We start from the raw sequence: 26,572 nt of genomic DNA on the forward strand, positions 1-26,572 counted from the left end.
CATCAGCCAATCCTGCCCTTCCTCAAGCCAAGTTTCGGTATCAGCCTCAAGATCATAGTTCCACGTCTCAAAAGGATATCAACTTTATCTTTCTCTCTTCACAGATGCTGCCTGACCTGTTAAGTATTTCCAGCATTATCCTTTTTGCTTTATCCACTATCTCATTTCCGGAACTTCTTTTTCTTCTCCTCCTTCTCTTATTTCCTTCTACTTATACCTTTCCATGGCAGATCAGGTGTGTTAACAAGCTTCCTCACCTGGCAGCACCCTACTACCTGTGTCATTCAATCATTCAGTCTCGAGACTCGAGACATTTTTTGTCACCTCCACCCCTCCCCTTTCTCCAAAACTTCAAACATTTCTAGCTTTTCTCAGCTCTGGTGAGTCATTGAAATATTTATTTGAATCATACCCTTGTCAGTTGCAGCCTGATCTGTTGAGCATTTTCTGAGTTTATTTCAGAATTCATCAACTATAGTTTTCGTTTTTTTAGTAAAAACTCATGCACTGGAAGCCCTAGCTAAAAACTTGCACACTGATGACCCCGGCCATCGGGTCACTTCACTGGTCAGAAGCAGCAGCCCCTGAGATCACCAAGCAGGTCTATCTGGAATCATATTGCTCACCTCAAAGGGCCTAGAAAAGGTGCTCTGAACATTGTCGGGTGCATTTCTCCCCTGCCCAGCTCACCGTGATTGGAGAGGGGTGGGAGGGCCCCATCCTTATGTCTTCTCAAGAGTATAAAGAGAGAGTGACTTCACTCACTGCAGGTGCATGGAATGTACATAACCTGATGGACAACTAATACTGACAGACCAAAAAGAACAACTGCTTTGGTGGGTAGAGAATGAGAAGGATATGATGTCAACATTGCTGCACTGAGTGGAATTCATCCATCAGGTGAGGGGCAACTGACGGATATAGCTGTGGGACACATTCTTCTGGACTAGTGTCCATAATCGAGTTCACCATCAAGACAATCATTCTAACATGTCTGCCTAAGATTATTAATGATTAGCTCATGATTCTACAACTCCCATTGAAGGCTAAACAAAATGCTACTCTGTTCCCACAATGACAAACAATGATATCAAAAGGCAAGTTCTTTGAAGGTCTGGACTCTGTGATCTCTGCTGCAGCCAAATCACAGAAACTCGTCATTCCAAGAAAAGTTAACGCAAGAGTTGGATCAGACTGCCCTCCCTGGAAGGGAGCTCAATGATGAAAGGATCATTGGAAAGTGTAACACTAATGGCCTGCTGCTACTTAGACAACCCAGATGCACAACCTCGTCATAACGATCACAATCATTCAGCAACTATCTCGTCACAAAACTCCTTGGATGCATCCACACTCCAGGCATCAGCAACTAATGGTCAAAGCTATGGTTAGCAACAAAAACCAACAAGATGAATGATTCGAGCCATGTGTGATGTAGATTGTTGGACAGATCACAGGCTCCTCATCTTAAAACTCAATCTACACATGTATGCCAAGAAGCATCCCGACACCATCAAATCTGTTCAATGATTCAATATAAATAGACCCAAGGATGATACCGTAAATTTGTAGACGGTGTTATTGTCTACAAATATTGTTACTGAGCCACATAGTTGTAGGTGTAAAGTGAGTAGAGTGGGGGTGGGGGGGGGGGGGGCTAAGAACACTGATGGGAGTTTGTGGAAATTTTCTTATCAATCCTCACTGATTGTGGACAGGAGATGAGGAAATCCATGATCCAATTCCACAGTGGGGTGTTGAATCCCAGGTCTTGGAGTTTTCTGACCAGTTTTGAGGGAATGATGGTGTCAAATACTGAATTGCAGTCATTAATGAACATCCTGATGTCTGCATCTTTACTGTCCAGGGCAAATGAGATAGCATCTGCCGTAGACCCTGTTTCTACGATAGGCAAACTGGAATGTATCCATGTCACTGCTCAGACAGAAGCCAATTTGCTTGGTCCTACCTTGTTGCGGTAGCATAGAGGCCCTGATCGGAAAGGGGAATGGCAAAAATTTATTTCAGCAATGTATTTATTACCTGTTCCAGTCAGAGGGACCCAACCAGGCCTTCATAGATCGAGAGAAAGATGGGAGTCAGACTTGGGTATTACAACTGGTGAGAGGTGGTCTGACCTGTGCCGGGAAAGTATGACCACGGTCGTTAATGCAAGGTACAGGCTGGTCCAGTATAACATTTTGCACCAGTTGTACATAACGTTGCAGAAAATCCATAGAGCAAAGCCAAAACTCCCGGACAAATGATTCAGGTGTGGTGTTGCAGCTGGATGTTTGTACATGCAACCTGGTCGTGTGCCAAGGTGAGGCCCTTTTGGGTGGATTTAGGCCAAGTCCTAGAAAAAATTATAGGTAAACAGTTCCCTCAGGATCCAGAGGTGTTCTTGCTGGGGAATATAATGGACATAAGGCTTATAATGAAGCTGTCCAAATTTCAAATCCAATTTGTGTTAATCGCATTGGCAGTGGCCAGGAAGTGCATCGCAGTGACCTGGAAGTCCAACTCTATTCTTAGTATCGAGCGATGGAACAAGGAAATGCAAAGTTGCATTCCCCTGGAGAAAATTACCTACAATCTGAGAAACAAGTACAGCACCTTTCGGAAAATTTGGCAGTCATACATGCACTACATAGGTGCTTGGAAGTGATTGTTCCACCCTTCCCTGCTGCGGCTCCCTCTCTCCTGCACTGATCCCGATCAAGGAAAGTCAAGAATGGGCCCCGATCCCGACTTAGAAGCCGTCCATTGAGCCGCGATAGTCCCTGTTTTTTTTCTCGTTTCTTTTTCATTATTTGTACTCTTATTCATTTCCTTAATGTTACTGTTTGTTATTGTTATCGACAATGTAGTATGAATGAATTGTTTAGTTTTATAGGTGGGGGGAGGGGGGTGGGCAATGAGACGGGCTTGTATATATAGTCATAGAGAAAAGAAATACATGTACATGTATACGAGATTGTGAACTGCCATCGTTGGCAGGTCGCAGTATATGACTACAAACCTGTACCAAAAAGTATAAATAAAATATTCAAAAAGAAGAAGCCAATTTGCTTCATCACCAGCCTTTCAAAACACTTCATCACTGTTGATGTAAATGCTACTGGTCGATAATCATTAAGGTAGGTTATTGCACTTTTCCTGGGCACTGGTATGATGACGTCTATTTGAAACAGGTGGGTGCCACGTCTTTCTGGTGTGAGATATTGAAAATTTCTGTGAAAACATCAGTAAGTTAGTCAGCACAGATTTTTTAGTATACTGCCAGGTCCTCTGTGCACGCCAGATGCTTTCCTCAGATTCACTTCTGAAGGCAGGACTCACGTCATCCTCAGACACAGATAGAATGGGATCATCAGGGGATGAGGGAGTGCGGAGGGGTGGTTCTTTGCTGTTACTGTCATCAAATTGGGTGTAGAAGGCAACAACTTCCTCTGGGAAAGAAGCTTTGCTGTCTGCTACTTTGCAGATTTGTTTTTGTACCAGGTTATGGCATTTAGGCCCGGCCACAGCTGTTGAGTCTCCCTTGTTGTTTCCATTTTCATCCGGAATCTCCATTTCACCCAGGAGATAGCTGTTCACAGGTCAAACCTGCTCCTTCTGTATTGATCCAGATTTTCAGACTTAAATGCCTGTGACCTAGCTCTCAGCAAGTTCAAGATTTAATTGTTCATCCAGGGCTTCAAGTTATGGAAAATGCTGAAAAATTTGGAGGGGTTACATTCATCCACAGCTGTTTTGATAAAGTCTGTGACAGTTACGACCTAGACCGGCAGCAATACAAATTCACCAAGACAATGGTATCTTAAAAACAATAATTTTCATTAATAACTATTAATAAAATTATTAACAGCAGCAATTAGCCTTAATAGGCTCAGGAATGGTCAGTACCTGGAGGGGAGGACACCTGGGAACACCAGGTGCAGTAAGTTTCTGTGAGGGGCACTAGACTCAGTGTTGACTCTCTGTCTGCCTTACTGTAAACAAAGTTAAGAGAATTTCATGAATGTTACATTCTAAATGTTGTATTATGTGACAATAAAGGAACCTTTACCCTTGAGTAACACTTCTTACTTAACTCTAAATTTAACCCCACTATGCTTGCTTGTGTGTGTGTGTGTGTGTGTGTGTGTGTGTTAAAGTTGTTTGTTTTATATTGAAACTCATATTCTTAAGCTGTTGCTCAAAAGTAATTATGGAGGAGGTGTGAGGCATCAGACTTCTCAAAACTCACAAAATTCTCAGAGAATTGTTTCTTCATGCGAATGATTTTCCTCTCTTGCATGGAGGTTACAGAACTTGTGTTTTCTTCCACGATTATTTCACAAACACAGCAAGGGTTACATGAAGTGGCCATGTAGAAATGGACACGGTGAAACTGTCCTCTTTTCAAAGAGACAGCTGAAGTGGCTCTTCCTTGCCAGTGATTTGTGTATCTCCCATGGTAAAGAGAATACAATACGAACAGTACCTCTCTCACTAGAGGCAATGGCATTTCTGACCTCAGATGAAAACTAGTGGAGATGTCGCCTTGAAGTATCTTTAATCACATGATATGACGTCCCTGCTGATGTTCTTCTCTTCCAAAAGTTAATGAGCAAATGCTCCCGAGTTGTCTGCTCAGGATACAAGCAGATGGTTTGGTGTGCACACAGATCATTGAAGCAAAAGCCTGCTTTGTGTACACAGCTTCTCTGCTCTGAGTAAATGACACTGTCTAACATTTCAATGGACAATCAGTTCAGGTTTTATGGCTGTTTATACATCTTCAGTCAACAATGGTTTGGCAGACATTTTGTCTTTCAAAATGGTTTCTGTGTTGTAACTAGTCTTCAGCCTCTTGTGACCATTCTCAAAGAGATGCAGCACTGGGAACAACAAGCAGTGCATTTGCATAAACAGTGGTGGTCATAGATCTGAGGGAGAAAAAAAGGAAAAGAAAATCTCAAAAATCAAGAACCACTGATGCTCCAGAATCCCAACACCTTTGTCACCTGTGTGAGGAGAACTTTCCAGCACACAACAACCTAATCAGCCTCCCTCCTACACACAGAAATAGGCTATTCAGCCCATTGAGTCTGGCCTGCCATTCAATCATGAGCTGATCCACTTTTCCGTTCAGCCTCTCTGCCTGCCGTTCTCCCTATAACTTTTGATGCCCTGGCTAATCATGAACCTATCATTATCTCTATTAAATACAACCGCAATTGCCTGTGGCAACAAATTCCACAGATTTACCACCTTCTAGCTGAAGAAATCCCAACATATCTCTGTTCTAAGCCTTTTTTTCCAAGACTCTCCCACCGTGGGAAACAACCTTTCTTCAATTTCTCTTCCTCCTATTGTTCAGGGTGCCAGGCTCATGCTGACTATTTGTCTCACAGCAGTCAAAAGTTAAAGATTATTATCTATGTTACATTGTTAAGGTATTATTACATGACAATAAAAGTAACCTTGAACTCTGACAAAACTAAGATTATTCTTAAGTATAATTACAAAGAGCAGCAGCTGCATTTACCAACCAGTCAGTCAGGCAGCCTGTACATGACAGTCATGGGGTAAGGTGCTGCACCTTCTCACTTTATAATAAGCAATGCAGAAACACACTATACACACCATATATACAGACACATACAGATTACAGATGCACACACTATACCCACGATATACACACACTATACACACCATATATACAGACACATACAGATTACAGATGCACACACCATACCCACAGATACACACACACTATACACACCATATATACAGACACATACAGATTTCAGATGTATATACCATACCCACAGATGCACACACACTATACACACCATATATACAGACACATACAGATTACAGATGCACTCACCATACCCACAGATACACACACACTCACTTTCACTTTGGCTTGGCTTCGTGGATGAAGATTTATGGAGGGGTAAAAGTCCACGTCAGCTGCAGGCTCGACTGTGGCTGACAAGTCCGATGCGGGACAGGCAGACACGGTTGCAGCGGTTGCAGGGGAAAATTGGTTGGTTGGGGTTGGGTGTTGGGTTTTTCCTCCTTTGTCTTTTGTCAGTGAGGTGGGCTCTGCGGTCTTCTTCAAAGGAGGTTGCTGCCCACCGAACTGTGAGGCGCCAAGATGAACGGTTTGAGGCGATATCAGCCCACTGGCGGTGGTCAATGTGGCTGGCACCAAGAGATTTCTTTAGGCAGTCCTTGTACCTCTTCTTTGGTGCACCTCTATCACGGCGGCCAGTGGAGTGCTCGCCATATAACACGATCTTGGGAAGGCGATGGTCCTCCATTCTGGAAACGTGACCCACCCAGCGCAGCTGGATCTTCAGCAGCGTGGACTCGATGCTGTCGGCCTCTGCCATCTCGAGTACTTCGATGTTAGGGATGAAGTCGCTCCAATGAATTTTGAGGATGGAGCGGAGACAACACTGGTGGAAGCGTTCTAGGAGCCGTAGGTGATGCCGGTAGAGGACCCATGGTTCGGAGCCGAACAGGAGTGTGGGTATGACAACGGCTCTGTATATGCTTATCTTTGTGAGGTTTTTCAGTTGGTTGTTTTTCCAGACTCTTTTGTGTAGTCTTCCAAAGGCGCTATTTGTCTTGGCGAGTCTGTTGTCTATCTCGTTGTCGATCCTTGCATCTGATGAAATGGTGCAGCCGAGATAGGTAAACTGGTTGACCGTTTCGAGTTTTGTGTGCCCGATGGAGATGTGGGGGGGCTGGTAGTCATGGTGGGGAGCTGGCTGATGGAGGACCTCCGTTTTCTTCAGGCTGACTTCCAGGCCAAACATTTTGGCAGTTTCCGCAAAACAGGACGTCAAGCGCTGAAGAGCTGGCTCTGAATGGGCAACTAAAGTGGCATCGTCTGCAAAGAGTAGTTCACGGACAAGTTTCTCTTGTGTCTTACAGATTACACACCATACCCACAGATACACACACACTATACACACACAAGATGCGGACACATACATGCACACACATACCTATGCACATATGCATAATACACACAGATGCGGACATACCCTATACATACAGACACATACAGTCGCACACATGCAGACAAACACAGGCACATACACCCCATATGCACACACACACAAGCACACAGACACATAGACTCACCAACACGTAGACACACAGACACACATACACAAACCCCCACGTCATATACACAGACACAAACATGCATACGCACATCATAATGAATTCTAGAACCACAGAACACTCCCGCACAGAAAACAGGCCATTTGGCCCTTCTAGCCTGTGCCAACCATTGTTCAGCTAGTCCCAATAACCTGCTCCCAGTCCATAACCCTCCAGACCTCTCCTATCCATGTATCTATCCAATTTATTCTTAAAAGTCAAGTCTGCACCCATCACATTAAATGGCAGCTCATTCCACACTCCCACCCCTCTCTGAGTGAATAAGTTCCCCCTAAACCTTTCCCCTTTCACCTAAAAGTCATGTCTTCTCGTATTCATCTCTCCTAATCTCGCATATACTCTGTCTATACCCCTCATCATTTTGTAAACCTCTATCAAATCTCCCCTTATTCTTCATTCCAAGGAATAACCTGTTTAATCTTTCCTGTAACTTAACTCCTGAAGATCTGGCAAAATCCCAGTAAATCTTCTCTGCCCTACTTCAATCTTATTAATATCCTTCCTGTAGTTAAGTGACCAGAAGTGCATACAATATTCCATATTTGGCCTCACCAATGTCTTGTTTAACTTCAAAATACAATCCAACTCCTATACTCAATACTTTGATTTATAAAGGCTGAGATGCCAAAAGGTTTCTTTACAACCCTGTGCACCTGCGACACCACCCTCAGGGAACAATGTACCTGTATCCCCAGGTCTCTTTGCTCCTCCGCACTCCTCAGTGCCCCACCATTTACTGTGTATGTCCTTCCTTGGTTTGCCCTTCCTAAATGTAACACCTCACTCTTGTCTGCATTAAACTCCATCATCCATTTACTGACCCAGTCTCCGAGTTGGTCCAGATCCCTCTGCAAGCTTTGATAACCTTCCTCACCGTCCACGACACCTCCTATCTTTGTGTCATCAGCAAACTGGCTGATCCAATTTATCACATTATCATCCAGATCATTGATATAGACACAAACAACAATGGTCCCAACACAGATCCTTGAGGCACATCACTAATCTCCGGCCTCCAGTCTGAGAAGCATCCATCCACTACCACCCTCTGTTTTCTCCCACACAGCCAATTTCAAATCCAGTTTACAACCTCTCCATGTATACCTAGTTTCTTAACCTTCTGAATTAACCTCCCATGTGGGACCTTGTCGAAGGCCTTATTAAAGTCCATGTAGACAACATCCACAGCATTCCTTCTTGGTAACTTCCTCAAAAAACTCTACAAGATTTGTTAAACAGGACCTACCACGCACAAACCCATGCTGACTGTCCTTAATCAGCGCATGAGTGTCCAAATACTTAGATATCCTGTCTCTCAGAACTCATTCCAATAATTTACATACTACTGACATCAGGCTCACTGGCCTGTAGTTACCTGGCTTACTTTGGAGCCCTTCTTAAACAGCAGGAAAACATGAGCTACTCTCCAATCCTCCAGCATCTCTCCTGTGGCCAAGGACATTTTGAATACATCTGTCAGGGCCCCTGCAATTTCAACACTTGTCTCCCTCAATGTCATATCTGGCCCAGGGGATTTGTCTACCTTTATTCACTGTAAGGCAGAAATCACCTCCTCCTCCTTAATCTCCATAAGTTTCATGGCACTTCTATTTGTTTCCCCTTCCATCCTTTCTCAGTATCCTGAGTAAAGACTGATACAAAAATCTGTTTAAGATCTCCCCCATTTCGTGAGGCTCCACACATAGTTGACCACTCTGTTCCTCTAGGGGACCAATTTTGTCCTTTTTCCCTTTGGATTTACCTTCACATTATCTGCCACAACCTCTCGTGCCTTCTTTTAGCCATCTGATTTCCTTCTTTATTCTCTTACATTTTCCATACTCTGCAAGGACCTCATTTGCTCCTTGCTGTCTATATCGGTTATGAACCTCTCTCTTCTTCTTAATCATATCACCAATATCCCTTGAAAACCAAGGTTCCTGATGCCTGTTAATTTTGCCTTTAATCCTGATAGGAACGTTCAAATGTGCAAACTCTGCACCCTCAATATTTTTGTATCAGTTTTTGAAGACCTTCCACTTGCTGGACAAGTCCTTGCCAGTAAACAGCTTATTCCAATCGACTCTTCCAAAATCCTTTCTCATTTCCACAAAATTGGCTTTTCTCCAATTTAGAATCTCAACCTGAGGACCAGACCTATCCTAAGTAACTTGAACCCAATGACATTATGGTCACTGGCCCCAAAATGCTCACCGACACAGATGTCTTCCATCTGACCTGCCTGGTTCCCTAACAGGGGATACAGTACTGCATCCTCTCTCATTGGTACCTGTATCTCTACATAAGGATTTAGAAAACTTCCCTGAACACATCTGACAAACTCCAAGCCATCCCGCCCTTTTACAGTATGGAAGTCCCAGTCAAAAGTTTAAATTCCTACTCCCACAACTTTCTGATTCTTACTTCAATCTGCTATCTCCTGACAGATTTGTACCTCCAATTGTCTCGGACTATTGGGTGGTCTATAGTACAAACCCGTTAGTGTGCTCACACCTTTCCCGTTCCTTAGCTCCACTCACATGGCCTCTGTAGACAAGCCCTCTGGGCTGTCCTGTCTATACACAGTTGAGATATTTTCCCTGACTAGCAATCCCACTCCTGCCCCTTTCATCCCTCCCCCTCTCTCACATCTGAAACATCAGAACCATGGAACATTGAGCTGCCCAGTCCTGTCCCTCCTGTAACTAAGTCTCACTAATAGCAATAATGTTATAACCCCACATGCAAATCCATGTGCAAACATTCATATTATAACCATCTTACAACTTTACAATTAATAAAAATAAGGCATGAAAAGTAAGGCAGTGTCTTTTGTTCATTGATTATTCAGGAATCTGATGGCGGAGGGGGAAGAAGCTGTCCTTGTGCCACTGAGTGTTCATTCTTAGGCTCCTTTACCTCCTTCCCGTTGGTAGCAGAGTAAAAAGGACATGGTCTGGATGGTGGGGATCTTTGAGAATAGAGGCTGCTTTTTTAAGACACCGCCTCATGTTGATGTTCCTAGATGGAGTGAAGTCTGGTGCCTGTGATGGGCAGACCAAGTTAACAACCTTCTGGAGTTTATTCTTGTCCTGAGAGATGACACCTCCATACCAGGCAGTGATGCAACCAGCCAGAATGCTCTCCATGTACTCCTTTAGAAGTTTATGAGAGTCTTTGGTGACATACTGAATTTCCTCAGACACCTAAGTTTAGTCACTGGTGAGCCTTCTTTGTGATTGCTTCAACATGGAGGCTCCAGGACAGATTCTCGGAGATATTAAGACCCAGGAATTTGAAGTTCTTGACCCTCTCCACTACTGAGCCCTTGATGAGGACTGGGTCGTGTTCCCCAGCTTCCTCCTGAAGTCCACAATCATCTCCTTAGTTTCGCTGATGTTGAGCACAAAGTTGTTGTCATTCCACCACTCAACGAGCTGATCTCCCTCCTGTATGCTTCCTCATTGTGGTGTCGTTGGCATACTTGTAGATGGCATTGGAACTGTGCCTGGCCACACGGTGATGGGTACATAATGAGTAGAGCAGTGGGCTAAGCACACATCCTTGGGGTGCACCTGTGTTGATAATCAGTGAGGTGGAGAATTTGTTTCCAATTTGTACTGACTGTGGTCTTCCAATGAGAAAGTCAAGGATCCAGTTGCAGAGGGGGGCACAGAGGCCTAGAGTTTGTGGCTTCTTGACCAACACTGAGGGATTAATGGTATTGAAGGCCAAGCTGTAGTCGATGAAGAACGCCGTATGTATGAGACATTGTTTTCAAGGTGATGCATAGCATACATACACCTTATACACATAGACACACCCAGGCATGCACAAGCACGCAGGCACATACAGACACACACATGCGTGCATTCACACAAATTCCTTTTCGCTTGTATCTTTCTAATTAACTTCTGTTTTTTTTTGTTCAACCATCTCCACTGCAGTCATTGTCAAAAGGTTTATGCTTTCTGCAGACTGAAATGGCTCCAAACTGCCAATCAGACACAATTTAGGCAGTTCAATTTGCTAGTTAATGTCCTTTTAGTATCTGTGGAAAAGGAAATAACGTTGTTGTCACAGTTCAGGATCGCAAGTTACTCTTCTGTGATAGTACAGACCTATCACCAATGTATATAGTGTATATAGTTACAGTATCTAGACTGTGCTGACAGCGATTGGCTGAGAGCTTAGCCACGCCTACTGTCTGGGCCTTAAAGGGTTGTGTCCCTCGCCAGGTCGGATCATTCCGGACTGGTCGGCCACCTGTGAAGAGCTCGTGTCTTTTGCTAATAAAAGCCTTGGTTTGGATCAACAAGTCTTTGGTTCTTTCGACGAGCTCTACATCTTCATAAACCAACTATTTCATCATCAAAAGAGAACACAAGAATAAATATGGGTTAATAGGAATTGTGTTCTTTTTGAAAAGGGCAATGAAATGAACTCAGAATCAAAATCATTGTGAATAACTATCAATCTCGGTTATTCAGAAATAAAACATTTTGCAGCTCAACTGTCCAAAATATTGGATTCTATCTCATCATCCCTCAGGCTTGTGAGTGCTCCTGTGACATGATCAGGGCATACAGACGCAAAACCACCAACACATAAAAATGACTGCAGGCAGCATCTGTGGAGAGGAACAGGTAATGTTTCAGACCAGTGACTTTCATGAGATTCAGCTCTAAAATGTGGAGTATTTTAGAGGTAACAAGAAAATCTGCAGATGCTGGGGTCTCGTGCAGTTTTCAAAAGTGCTCGAGAAACTCTAGCAGTTTACGCAGTGTCCAGAGAAAGTAAAAGGTACTTTCATCTCCCATAAAGAAGGCCTCAAGGCTCTCCTCTTCAATGAACTGCTGAGTATTTTGAGAATTTGATTTTATTTCAGATTTCCAGCATTTGCTGTATTATTTCACCTTTCCATGACACTGCACTGCTGTCTAAATGCACACTGGTAAACTACCAGAAGGTCTGACGCCTGGTAAATTACCGGAAGGTCTGACGCCTGGTAAATTACCGGAAGGTCTGACGCCTGGTAAATTACCGGAAGGTCTGACGCCTGGTAAATTACCGGAAGGTCTGACGCCTGGTAAATTACCGGAAGGTCTGACGCCTGGTAAATTACCGGAAGGTCTGACGCCTGGTAAATTACCGGAAGGTCTGACGCCTGGTAAATTACCGGAAGCTCTGACGCCTGGTAAATTACCGGAAGCTCTGACGCCTGGTAAATTACCGGAAGGTCTGACGCCTGGTAAATTACCGGAAGGTCTGACGCCTGGTAAATTACCGGAAGGTCTGACGCCTGGTAAATTACCGGAAGCTCTGACGCCTGGTAAATTACCGGAAGGTCTGACGCCTGGTAAATTACCGGAAGCTCTGACGCCTGGTAAATTACCGGAAGGTCTGACGCCTGGTAAATTACCGGAAGGTCTGACGCCTGGTAAATTACCGGAAGGTCTGACGCCTGGTAAATTACCGGAAGGTCTGACGCCTGGTAAATTACCAGAAGGTCTGACGATTGCACTTCTTGAAGGAGGTTCTGATCTGGAATCTATCCTAAAAAGGCAAGATCAGGAGCTCTGAACCAATAGCCAATCACCAAATCTTAACACTGTAGTTTTAAGGCAGTCAACAAAAAACTAAAAGAAATATTGGTACAGGTTACCAAAACCTTTATTCAAAAACAAGCTTTCCAACATTGTCACTGAAGAGGAGAGAGAAAGGAAGAAGTTGTGAAAAGAAAATTCAACATAAGGAAGGGAAGCTGTCACCCGTCCACTGATACAAAGGGATTGAATTCCTCCAGCACTCACAAGCCCTGTTCATGAAATTCCTTGGTACTTTATAAGCAATGATTGCACTGAGAAGTCTAATCTCTGGTTTTAGCACAGGAAATGTGGCAGCCAAGCTGTATAGTAAACTTCCATAAACGGCAATGCAGCTACCATGCCCCACGGATCTTTGTCAACCACCTCCTAGTGTTTATTCTTTTCACTTTAGAGAACAGCAACAAGTGCTCAGAGAAGAGTGCGTCTCATAAAAGACCTTGCTTCTTTTTCTCAAAGTCACAATCTAGGAGATAAAGCAAACTTCGACTGCTGGGTGTAACGGTAGGTGGAAGAGGGATAGCAAGTATCAAAGTTCAGATTCATTGTCAGAGTTTCTTCTTTGGCTTGGCTTCACGGACGAAGATTTATGGAGGGGTAAATGTCCACGTCAGCTGCAGGCTCATTTGTGGCTGACAAGTCTGATGCGGGTCAGGCAGACACGATTGCAGCGGTTGCAAGGGAAAATTGGTGGGTTGGGGTTGGGTGTTGGGTTTTTCCTCCTTTGTCTTTTGTCAGTGAGGTGGGCTCTGCGGTCTTCTTCCAAGGAGGTTGCTGCCCGCCGAACTGTGAGGCGCCAAGATGCAGGGTTTGAGGCGAGATCAGCCAACTGGTGGTGGTCAATGTGGCAGGCACCAAGAGATTTCTTTAAGCAGTCCTTGTACCTCTTCTTTGGTGCACCTCTGTCTCGGTGTCAGAGTACATACATGACATCACACACAACCCTGAGATCCTTTTTCCTGTGGGCCAGGCAAAAAAACTGTACTCAAGAATATGTAAACAAAGAAATGTAAACACTGACTGTGCAATACAGAGAGAGAAAAAAATCAATAAAATGCAAAAGGAGGAGTCCTTAAATGAGTCTCTGACTTTGTTGTTGAGGAGTGCAGCTGTTCCTGAACCTGATGGTGCTGTCTTGTGGCACTGAGACCTCTTTCACTAGGGGTCTGGAGATTACACGATGTTTCACTGGTGAAGTGAAATTATGTAGAGACATCAGATATCCACACAGGCTATTTTGTACAGGATTGATTGGAGGAACTTTGTGTGGATCCTGGCTTTGCTTGAAACTGCTCATTGTGCCTTGTGATGTATGTTCACTACACATATCAAGCAGGTGAAAAGAAAGAGGTAAAATAATAAATTATAATGGGTTTATCCACAAAGATTTTGGATGAGAAAAGACACCATGAACGTCTGACTTTATAAAAGGCAAAGATCCAACACATTAAACATTTCTTGAAATGCTGCAAAGGACTTGTGGAAGAATGGCCAACCATGGTCAGTTCAAGGTGTGAATAACTGGGTGCCAGGAAAATGCTCACATCTTGACACACAATTTTCTTCCCATTTGCATGTTTCAGGTGTTTTCAATGCAAATGCTGGTTTTGGTGTAATTCATCTGGTTCTAGGGCTCCTGTCAATCAATCTCTGGCATCACAATAACAGAATGGTAGCTGAGATAACTCTTCCTGCTGTGTGACATGACTGCATCATCAGTGGTGTCATCTTTTAAATGAGACCTTCAACTGATATGACATCCGGTCTGTTCAGTTAAAAATAAAATTCCCATGACATTATTCTGAATAAAAGCAGGCAAGTTATCTCTGATGGTATTCATCCCACTATTCACATCTCAAATAAAAAGATCACTTGGTCATTAACTAATTGCTGTTTCTGGGATTTGCTGTGCGATATATTGACCACCGCCAGTGGGCTGATAACGCCTCAAACCGTGCATCTTGGCGCCTCACAGTTTGGCGGGCAGCAGCCTCCTTTGAAGAAGACCGCAGAGCCTACCTCACTGACAAAAGGCAAAGGAGGAAAAACCCAACACCCAACCCCAACCAACCAATTTTCCCTTGCAACCGCTGCAATCGTGTCTGCCTGTCCCGCATCGGACTGGTCAGCCACAAACGAGCCTGCAGCTGACGTGGACTTTTTACCCCCTCCATAAATCTTCGTCCGCGAAGCCAAGCCAAAGAAGAAGAAGAAGATATAAAACTATAACACTGGTTGAAAATTGCTTTAAGACACTATCACACCTATGAGGCAGAAGGAGGATAAGTAGGAGAGGGAAAGGGAACAGGCAGGCAGTGAAGGGCATGCCTGTGGCCGTTCCCCTCAATAACAAGTTTACCATTTTGGATACTGTTGGGGGAGGGGTGGGGGGATCTACCAGGTACAACCCAAGACAATCATGTCTCTGGCACAGAGTCTGGACCTGTGACTAAGAGAAGGGAGGAGAAGAGGTGAGCTGTAGTGATAGGGGATTCCATTGTTAGGGGGACAGATAACAGGTTCTGTAGAGGAGATCAAGTATCCTAGATGGTACGTTCCCTTCCTGATGCCATGGTCTGAGATATCTCAGATCAAGTTCAAGGCATTCTCAGGAGGGAGGGTGAGCAGCCAGATGTCATGGTCCATGTAAGAACCAATGATGTGGGTAGGAAGGATGAGGAGGTCCTGCAGGAAGACTTTAGGGAGTTAGGTACTAGGTTGAAGGACAGGACCTCCAGGGTAGTGATCTCAGGATTATTACCTGCGCCATGTGCTGGTGAAGTTAGAAATAGGAGGAAAATGCAACTTAACATGTGGCTAAAGACATGGTGCAGGAGGGAGGGCATCAGGTTTCTGGATCATTGAGTTCTCTTCCAGAGGAGGAGCGACATGCTCCAATGGGACAGTTTGCGTCGGAGCTGGAGGGGGACTAATATCTTGTGGACAGGTTTGCTTGTGCTGTTCAGGGTGGGTTTAAACTAGATTTGCAGGAGGATGGTGGTGGAGCCGTACGGCTCCTAGAACGCTTCCACCAGCGTTGTCTCCGCTCCATCCTCAACATCCATTGGAGCGCTGACATCCCTAACGTCGAAGTACTCGAGATGGCAGAGGTCGACAGCATCGAGTCCACGCTGCTGAAGATCCAGCTGCGCTGGATGGGTCACGTCTCCAGAATGGAGGACCATCGCCTTCCCAAGATCGTATTATATGGCGAGCTCTCCACTGGCCACCGTGACAGAGGTGCACCAAAGAAAAGGTACAAGGACTGCCTAAAGAAATCTCTTGGTGCCTGCCACATTGACCACCGCCAGTGGGCTGATAACGCCTCAAACCGTGCATCTTGGCGCCTCACAGTTTGGCGGGCAGCAGCCTCCTTTGAAGAAGACCGCAGAGCCCACCTCACTGACAAAAGGCAAAGGAGGAAAAACCCAACACCCAACCCCAACCAACCAATTTTCCCTTGCAACCGCTGCAATCGTGTCTGCCTGTCCCGCATCGGACTGGTCAGCCACAAACGAGCCTGCAGCTGACGTGGACTTTTTACCCCCTCCATAAATCTTCGTCCGCGAAGCCAAGCCAAAGAAGGGAAGGAGGATGGGAACCAGAGAGCCAGATCAGATGGAGGAGTGAAGAGGGGAAAAGATGATGTGAAAATTGCATGAACCGTTAGAGTCAATGAGTTGAATGTGATGGAAATGTTCTCTGTTGCATTTATTTCAATGCAAGGAGAATTGTAGGAAAGGCAGACGCTTAGAGCATGGGTTGCTACATGGAAATATGACACTGTGGCCATTAGTGAAACTTGGTTACAGGAGGGGCACGATTGGCAGCTCAATGTTCCAGGCTTACATTGCTTTAGATGCAATAGAACTGGGGGGATGAAAGGGGGAGGAGTGGCATTGCTCGTCAAGGAAAGTATCACAGCTGTGCTCAGGCAGGACAGACCAGAGGGCTCATCTACTGAGGCTATATGGGTGGAGCTGAGGAACGAGAAAAGTATGACCACACTCATGGAGCTGTATTACAGATCACTCAATAGTCATCAATAATTGGAGGAGGAAATCTGTCGATAGATAGTGGACAGCTGCAGGAAACAAAGTTGTGACAGTCGAAGATTTTAACTTTCGACATATTGACTGGGACTCCCATACTGTAAAATGACTGGATGCATTAGAGTTTGTCAAATGTGTTCAGGAAAGTTTTCTAAATCAATATATAGATGTACTAACTAGAGAGAGTGTAATATTGGATCTTATACTGCGGAACATTTTGGGTCCAGTGATCATAATGTCATTAGTTTCAAGTTAATTATGGAGAAGGATTAATCTGGGCCTCAGGCTGAGATTCTAAATTGGAGAAAGGCCAATTTTGAGGAAATGAAAAAGGATCTAAAATACACGGATTGGGATAGGTTGTTTTCCGGAAAGGATGTGCAAGATAAGTGGAGGACCTTCAAAGGTGAAATTTTGAGAGTACAGTGTTTGTATGTTCCTGTCAGGATCAAAAGCAAGGTTGGAAGGTTGGTTTTCGAGGGATATTGGGGATCTGGTTCAGAAGAAGAGAGAGGTGTTTTGCAGGTAAAGGCAACATGGAGCAAATGAGGTACTTGAGGAGTATAAAAAATGCAAGAAAAACCTTAAGGAGGAAATCAGAAAGTCTAAAAGAAGACATGAGGTGTTTGGCAGATAATGTGAAGGTAAACACAAAGATTTTCTATAATTATGTTGAGTAAATTGGTCCCCTTATCGATCAGAGTGCTTGTCTATACGTGGAGCCTCATGAGATGGGGAAGATCTTCAAAAGTTTTTTTGCATCAGTATCTACTCAGGAAAATGGCATGGTGCATAAGGAAAGAAGGGAAACAAGCAGTAGTGGCATAGAACATATAGAGATTAAAGAGGAGGAAGTGCTTCCTACCGTTCAGAAAATGTAGATAAATTCCTGACATGACATGATATTCCCTTGGATATTGAAGGAGACTAGTGTAGAAATTCCAGGGTCTCTGGCAGAAATATTTAGAATGTCCTTAGTCACGGGTAAGGTGCTGGAGGATTCAAGGGTAGCTCATATTTTCTCTTTGTTTAAAAAAAGGTACCAAAAGTAAACCAGGAAATTACAGGCCAGTGAGCCTGACATCAGTGGTGGGTAAATTATTGGAGGATGTTCTAAGAGATCGGATATAGAAATATTTGGGCAGTCAAGGGCTGATTAAGGCTGTATACGAGGTAGGTCGTGTTTCACATATCTTATAGAGTTTTTCAAGGAGGTTACCAAGAAAGTAGATGAAGGAAAGGCTGTGGATGTTATCTACATGGAACTTGGTAAGGGTTTTGACAAGGTCCCACATGGGAGGTGAGTCAGGAAGGTTCAGATGCTAGGTATTCATGGTGAAGTAGTGAACTGGCTTCGATAACGGCTGGATGGGAGAAGCCAGAGAGTAGTGGTGGATGGTTGCTTCTCAGACAGGAGGCCTGTGACTAGTGGTGTACTTCAGGGATCGGTGCTGGAATCATTGTTGCTTCTTGTCTATATCAATGATCTGGATGATTATGTGATAAATTGGATCAGCAAGTTTGCTGATTAGAAACATTGCGGACAGAAAGGAAGATTTTCAAAGCTTGCAGAGGGATCTGGACCAACTGGAGAAATGGCCAAAAAATGGCAGATGGAATTTAATTCAGACAAGTGAGGTGTTAAATTTTGGAAGGACAAACCAAGGTAGGACATACACAGTAAATGGTCGGGCCCTGAGGAATGTAGAAAAACAAAGGGATCTGGGAATACAGATACATATTTTCTTGAAAGTGGCGTCACAGGTAGATAGGGGTTGTAAAGAAAGCTTTCGGCATTTTGGCCTTCATAAATCAATGTATTGAGTAAAGGAGCTGGGATGTTATGGTGAGGTTGTATAAGACATTAGTGAGGCCAAATTTGGAATATTGTGTGCAGTTCTGGTTGCCAAACTACAGGAAGGATATCACTAAGATTGAAAGAGTGCAGAGCAGATTTACGAGGATATTGCTGGGTCTTCAGGAGTTGAGTTACAGGGAAAGATTAAACAGGTTAGGACTTTATTCCTTGGAGCGTAGAGGAACAAGGAGAGATTTGATAGAGATTTACAAAATGATGAGGGGTATAGGCAGAGTAAATGCGAGAAGGCTCTTTCCAGTTCGATTAGGAGAGGTAAATATGAGAGGACATGGCTTTAAGGTGAAAGGGGAAATGTTTAGGAGAAATATTAGAGGGAACTTCTTCATTCAGAGAGTGGTGGGAGTGTGGAACGATCTGCCATCTGATGTGGTAAATGTGGGCTCACTCTGAAGTTTTAAGAATAAATTGGATAGATTCATGGATGGGAGAAGGCTGGTTATGGATTGGGTGCAGGTTGATTAGACTAGCAGAATTATATTTTGGCACAGACTAGAAGGGCTAAATGGCCTGTTTTCTGTGCTGTACTTTTCAATGGATCTATAAGAATTTGAAAAGTGCTACGCAAAGATATTTTTGAGCAAACTTTACATTTGATGCATTATTTTCAACAAGAGTGGTGAAAATCAGACCAGATTTGGAACTGGAGCATACGGGGCAGTATTCATTTCTCACCAAAACCAGAAGAAACCAACTGGGGCTTGTTCAAATGGCTTGTACTTTAAGAGTTAAAATCTCACTGTGGGAAAGCAAAGTGAACACAAATATGCTTTGTTGAGCTGTTGATATGACTACCTGCTTTATTTCTTTGCTGCTTGCGTCAGTAATTTAACATTTACCCCACTGGGCAGAGCTGCACACGTCATTTCTAAATCCCAGAGATTCAGCAGTATGCACAATTAAACATGGGATGCACAGAAAGCTGGAAGTTGCTTTGGTTCATTTGGCTACAGCTGTAATATCAGTATTTCCTCACTTTTAAAGTCAATCCATTCTGTAGGATACTTCAGCTGAAACAGAGCTCGGCTGCAATGAAACCTCACAAAGATCATTATTCCTGCATGGTCGTCTTCTTGCTGATGTTAGTCATTTCCTCAATGAAGCTCCTGTGAGAATTCCGTTTCAAGCTAATTAAAGTGAATAGATTGAGGTTGTAACACGATTCCTCTCCCACTGGGTAACCAACATTTCAGCTCAGTTTCTCCAAAACAGAAAGTTTTGCTACTTCCAGTTCCAATGCAAAATGTTAACAATTCTTTTTCTCCCGCTGATTTTGCTTGACCTGCTGACATCCATCCTCCAGCAGATTGTTTTGTGCGTCCAATTTCAGCCTCTGCAGTCTCTTGAATCTCTAGTCTACAAAATATATGGTCTGTTTCAGGTGCCCTTGTGGATGGGTTGTATTCTATCTGTAGCTCAGATCATCACCCATATAACCATTTACAGAGCGGAAACAGGCCATGTTGGCCTTTCGAGTCCACACCGGTTCACTGATTTTGTGTGTCCTCTTCAGGCAATGGTCCCGGTAGATCACTTCGATGGGGGAGGGGGCGAAGGGAGACTCCATTGATCCTCTCTGCCACTCTTTTTGCAAACAAAGTCTGTCCGAGCATGTCTGGAATATTGCTTGGTAATCAAGTGGTTGCAGGATTTTAAAATTAAATACTGTCAACTTCTTTAACAGGCTGTTTAAAACCTGTACAGAGCACAAACCCTTCTTCCCTCCATCATCTCATCTATACCTCCCAATAAAAACAGCTAAATGACTCCTTCCACCCACAGGTCAAACAGTTATGTAACTGATATGAAACACCAACTCTACAAACAACTTCCTGCTTCATGACCTATTACTGATTCAACTACTGAGAATAAGCAGAGGGCTCAAGCCCAAAACATTGGTTATGTATCTCTATCTTTTTTTAAAATTACAACACAAGAGATCATTCAGCCCATCTGCTCCATGCCAGCTCCCAAAAGAACCACCAAATCAGTTGCATCGTTATTTCTCTGCAGTAGTGAAATCCATTTGCTCCAAAATGCCCAGCAACACTCTTTTAACATTTTTGTGACATACCTTCAGTAATGGATTATCAGTCAATTAATCTACCAGCTCATCTCTATGAAGTAGGAGTAGAACAGAACTGCCAGTAGAAACCTCGTGACAGGGACAATGTGCTTACTTTATCAACACAACACCAGAATTAAATTTGGAACCTCAAGGTTGTAACTGTAATTGTAGAAATGTGAATGTTATTGTTATATCCATCTCCATTTTGCTAACTTGAGAGAAGCAATTCTTTGAAATTCAAACATTTGTTTGAATTGAATGACCCATTTTCCTGGACTCAAGGAGTCACAACTGTCTACGCTTGAAACTGTCTGGTCTGGGTGTGCAAACTCTCCAATGAAAGCACAGAGATTCTGCTGCATTGACTCATGGCCCATGACCATCAAAGATTACAAGTGCATCAGCCTATCAGCAAGGGTCCCTGTAGAACCACTTGTTTTCACACTAAAGGGCATATGTTGCTGGGGTGGACTTGTACCCAGCATAAAGGAGAAATTTGACCCCATTGAGCCATATGCTCAGGAAATGACACTTCAGTTCATCTCAAATACTGGAATTTGGAAACAATTTGATGAAAGAAAAGGGTCAAAAAATTTGCTTTACTTTGGTGTATTGTGTATGCTGATTGCCTATTGATACAGGTTACCCTTTTCTGGATGATAACATGCGGAATTTGAACAATACCAGTAATTACACAAGATAGTCACAAGGATTCTCCACAACAGCCCAATATTAAAAGGGTGTTGCTGGGTGATTGGAAGAGAACGGGTTGCACTTCTGCACAGAAAGAAGGATGCAACTGATGCGAATTTTATTTTGGGAGCTGGCATGGGCCTGATGGGCTGTACGATCTCTTGTTAGGTTAAAAAAAAGGGATTCAGATGCCCGCCTACATTTTGCTCAGACTTTGATGAAGGGTTCAAGCCCAAAACATGGTTCTGAATCTTTATCTTTGCTATATAAAGAACGCTGTTTCACCTGCTGAGTTTCTCCAGCTTTGTATTTTTCCTTCAATCATGGGGTCTGCAGACTTCCGTGTTTTACTCAAGCAAGTATAAAATCCACAATTTCACATCAAAATACAACCTTACTCCTTGTCAATGAAACTTCTGGGACTTCAAATAGCCATAGAACAGCACTCTTCAGAGGAGACTCTTGGACTATTCAACCCATCAAGTTTGCATCAGCTCTTTCAAAGATAAATTACACACACACACACTATATTTTCATTTTTGATATTTAACAAATGTAATTTTGGAAGCTCCTATTGAATCCTTGCCCAATACCCAATCATTTGAATTCAGATAGAAATGTTAGTTTTCTAATCCACACCGAAATGATGACAAATGAATGAGTCACCAGTACCCTCTGTCTCGATCAGTTCATATGTAAATACATCTGTCTCCCTGCACCTCCTGCTTGGACCTGAACAGCCATAGATTTTGCAGTTTTACTTCTGCAATTTTTCATTACAATGTGGCTTGAATGACCTTTCCCCCAATGTGGGAAATAAATGCGCAAGAGCAAGGAAACCAATGCAGGTGGTGCAGGATTTTAAATGGATCCACAGGAGGCCAGGATTATTGCTCCTATCTGCTACACCCGCAGAATAATGGATAGCTTCACTCTGATGCCAGAGCTGTCTGGTTTCGTAGCTGGTTAACCCTTTAGAGGATTGCTGCAGGAGGCCAGTCCATCAGCTGGATTTGAGATCCACATCAAAGAAAGATTTGTTTTTTTTCCCAAGGGCTAAGAATCAATAGCAGATACAGAGCTGGGTTCCCTGTGCAAAGTTCTGGTTGCTGAGTGGGGTCAAGGGAATTGACTGCAGAGATAACAAGCAGATGTAATCTTCTGCTTACACTCCACATCCTCTTAATTATTATCTTGCGTTTAGTATGGAGGAGTGCCCTCGTGGTGCACACATTCACATATTCTGTCCTCTTTTGTGATGATGGCTGTCAGTTTTACCAAGCAGGGCACAACTCAAAACACTGAACTGTATCAATCAGCATCACGTTTGGAGATGCCTCGTTTTTCTCTGGCATTTGTCAATTGCAATGAAAGACAGAAAAGAAATGCAGAAAGCAGAGGAAGACCAGAAAGAGAAAAGCAGCGAGGAACCAGAGAAAGGATTTACTAGGTGAGAAAAATATCAGTTGAAGAGACTTGAAGGCAAAGTAGTTTTTTTGTTCCTTTTTCCCTGAATCTCTTTGTACATCATGTTGTCGATATATTTTCTGCACAATGCTCCAGAAAATGTTCGATTGAGTGTAAAATACATCAGGATACAGGTTATGAAAGATGCTCTGTAAGTTCAAGATTTCCTTAAAGAAAGAAATCCCAAATCCCAAGGATTCTAATTTTTCTTCCACTCCAAGCTAAGCAATGATTAAAGTAAGGAAAATACAAAACAATTGTGTGGTAAATACATTACTGTTCACACAAAAGAGGGAGCATATGGTCATACCAAATAAGATATCTAGATCTGGATAAAATACTGAGCTGTCCAGGCCATCCAACCTGAACCCAAAAATGTGCCTCTGACACACAGTAGCCTGACCCAAACCAGCATTCAGGACTGAATCACAAAATAAATACAATAAAATATAACACCCAAACTCAAGATGTGTCCTGTCAAATCTGTGTCTCCACTTACCATGAAGAGGTCACTGAATGGATTGTAGGTTTTGTTTTGAACAGAACACAAGCTCACCTCGAGGCATCTAAAAACGGTTTGTAGGCAATGACCATCCAGTTGTCTTTATCTGCAGAATATCTTGGCTCACGTGGAGTCTCTGATTCAATGTCGAGGTCGACCAGGTAATGACATTGCCTGATGTCAACCTGAGAAGATCAGTTTTATCGAATTAAAATCAAAGAACATGGCAAATAAATCCAGCACAGCAGCAGCAGACTGACAGCTTTGGAAGTATCGATCTCCCTGTTCACATTCTATACTGGTACAAAGCATGCAGTTGCATGGCTGCGGTGCAGTCAGCGCAAATCAGCGCCAGCAAGCGGGGGTTTGAATCTGGCGCTGTCTGTATGGAGTTTGTAACTTCTCTCCATGTCTGTGTGGGTTTCTTCGAGGTGCTCCTGTTTCTTCCCACCCTACGAAACACACTGGGGTTGTAGGTTAATTGGGCAGCATGGACTCATGGGCTGGAAAGGCTTGTTATTATATTGTAAGTCTAAATTAAAATTAAATGAGACAAAGACCTTACACAGTACAAAACTGATTCAGTAATCACTGACAATTTGGGTTATGCTGCAACTAAAATGGCCTGTGCCATGGAAAGCAAGTGACATTACATGTAATGTGCTGCCCAGAACAACGAACAACCAGAAATATACCCAATTGACCTACAACCCCCAGTACATTTTGAATGGTGGGAGAAAACTGCAGCACCTAGAGGAAACCCACACAGGCACAGGGAGAATGGACAAACTCCTGATAGAGAGAGCTGGATTCGAACCCCATTCCCTATTGCTGATGCTGTATGGTACTAACTGCTATGCTAATTGGGCTGTCCATTTGTAAACATACCCACAGTGTTCGGTGCCTGGAATGGGCTGCCATTTGTAGGGTGGAAGCAGATAGGATAGTAGTGTTTAAGTAGTGTGAGAAGCCACTATGTCTCCAGTATTTCAAATAAGATCTGTTTTAAAGTGTTTGCATGTGACCTACTCTAACAAACCTTTTCCAATTTATCTCCCAAAAACATTTCTATATACTCTGTCATAGTGTGCATATGCACGTAACTTTTTTCTGTCTGCATTCAACCATGTGCACATTCTTTTAAATTGGGAAGGTATGCATTCAGTACATTTGGATTGGAACAAATGATGCCAAAACCAAAATGGTTCTTAAACAGGCATGAGGATGTAAGAAAAATAGAGCTCTGGGTGTGGTGTAGGGAAAAATTTGATTGCTGAGTAGGTTTACATCGGTTGGCACAAAAACATGGGCTGAAGGGCCTGCGCTTTGCTGCACTTTTCTATGACTTTAGTTCTAACTGCTTTGTTGGAAGTAAACACGGAACAAAAATCTGTCCATGCACATCTCCTTGTCACATACCTGAAGAATACCACTGGCGGCATTCTCCAACAGGTTAACAGAACGAAAAACCACGCTGTGTAGCAAGGTCGCTACGGCTACAGCTGGGTTACAGCTCTCGGTTATAGCCCTAAGGCTGTAGTTTGAATCGGCAGGAGAAGAAAGACACATGAACAGTAGAGTGTATTCGACACTGAGCTTATTCAGTAGCAGCTCTGCCTTTAATAGTCAGCTCGGCCGTGTCACCACCGGGGTGTGGCTTGAACGGGCCAGCTGCCGAATGGTTACCTCAGATGCCCGGGCCCCAATTGGGCCCCTGTGATCCACCGGTGGTGACTGGCCAGTTTCACCTCTCTGCTGGCGGCCTATGGAAATGGGGGTTTCAGCCCACACGATGTTTTTCTGGTCACTGCATTCAACTGTCATTTCTTGTGTCAGCCCAAGGCGCAGGCCGCGGGCCAGTACAGCTGTTTGATTTATCTGCACCCTTAGATTTAATTGATGGCATATTAGACCAAATTTTCCTCCCGAAAAATTCTCTGTCTTATATGCTAAGTTGAAACGAGGGTGATAATGATGAGTAGCACTGACGGTGATTATTGTCGCTGCTTGGCTCACTAGCATCACTGCCATCTATCGTTGGGAGTTGGTGGTGGGCTTTCAGGGGGAGTGGTGCGGTGGGTCTGTGTGGGGGCTGGTGGTGGGCTGTCGGGAGAGTATCCCGACGGCCTGCTGTCAGTCCCTGCCCTGGGCCTGACAGCCGATCACCAATCCCCCAACTACTCCCACCACTCCGCTCCGCCCGACAGCCCACCACTAGTCCCCACACTGATCCCACTGCCCCGCTCCCCACCAGGAGAGAGTAGGGCAGTGGGACCAGTGCGGGAGTGAGCAGGGCAGCGGGACCAATGTGGGAGAGAGGAGGGCAGCAGGATCAGTGCGGGGACCGACAGCAGCAGTTTTTTTAATCAAATGTTTTCTGCTGTAGTGAAGCTGCTTTTCTTTTCTCTTGTAAATTACAGCAGTGCTAAACTATTAAAAAATTAGCCATAAATACACTAAAAACTTCTTCATATTCCCTGCTGAAATGGGAGGGGGGGGGTGGGGGGCGGGGTCTTTTATGGCAGTGGGTCTTGTATACTATCAAATATGGTACCTTGCCTGTTAAGAATTCAATCCAAGATAGAAATTAAGTCACTACTTCCTGGTCAATTAGTCCATGTTAATTGTGGAAGAACTCATGCAAGAAGCAATTCAAAAATCATGGAATGAAAATTAGTCAGAGAATAAATAAACAGGAAGAACATACTAAACGCACTCACAGCTCAGCAAGGAACACTGCTAAATATACCATCAAGTAACACTGCTATAACTGTTGAAAAATGGTAGCAAGTCAATGAAGTCTCCTGCAGTCTGCAACCTTTGGATCTGGGCTTAAGATTAGGCCTTCTGATGACAAATATCTCCCCAAAAAGCAAATTCGAAGTGATTTCTGCCAAACCATCAAACTGGCAGGGGTTGGATCGATGACAGAATAGCTGCAGGGCTAATGAAACTGGAAATCATGAATTCACCTCAATCCAGCCCCACTTATCCCACTGACATAAAATAGGTATGAAAGAGAAAACTAAATGCAATAAGAAAGATATACAAGTAAATATGTAAATGTCGAGCTGAATGACCAGCTTCATGGAGCTTAATTGGGTTCTGAGAATT

At 43.7% G+C, this 26,572-nt stretch overlaps 1 protein-coding gene across 12 annotated transcripts in view; it reads right to left on the bottom strand.

The window, feature by feature from the left end:
• Window positions 1-26,572, bottom strand: part of alg9 (ALG9 alpha-1,2-mannosyltransferase) — a 253,304-nt gene that overhangs the window by 102,169 nt on the left and 124,563 nt on the right. For 8 of the 12 annotated variants that reach the window (XM_069895966.1, XM_069895965.1, XM_069895970.1 and 5 more), the window contains one exon: window positions 23,513-23,643. The exons of 1 other annotated variant lie outside the window; for it this stretch is intronic. In XM_069895966.1, the coding sequence (XP_069752067.1) occupies window positions 23,513-23,643 (131 nt within the window). Of the gene's footprint in view, window positions 1-2,092; window positions 2,139-3,909; window positions 4,935-23,512; window positions 23,644-26,572 lie in introns of those variants that run through there. 3 more of the 12 variants (XR_011343620.1, XR_011343619.1, XR_011343621.1) reach the window with 2 other exon arrangements.

Source organism: Narcine bancroftii, chromosome 8, assembly GCF_036971445.1.
Source record: "Narcine bancroftii isolate sNarBan1 chromosome 8, sNarBan1.hap1, whole genome shotgun sequence".
Classification (NCBI taxonomy): Eukaryota; Metazoa; Chordata; class Chondrichthyes; order Torpediniformes; family Narcinidae; genus Narcine; species Narcine bancroftii.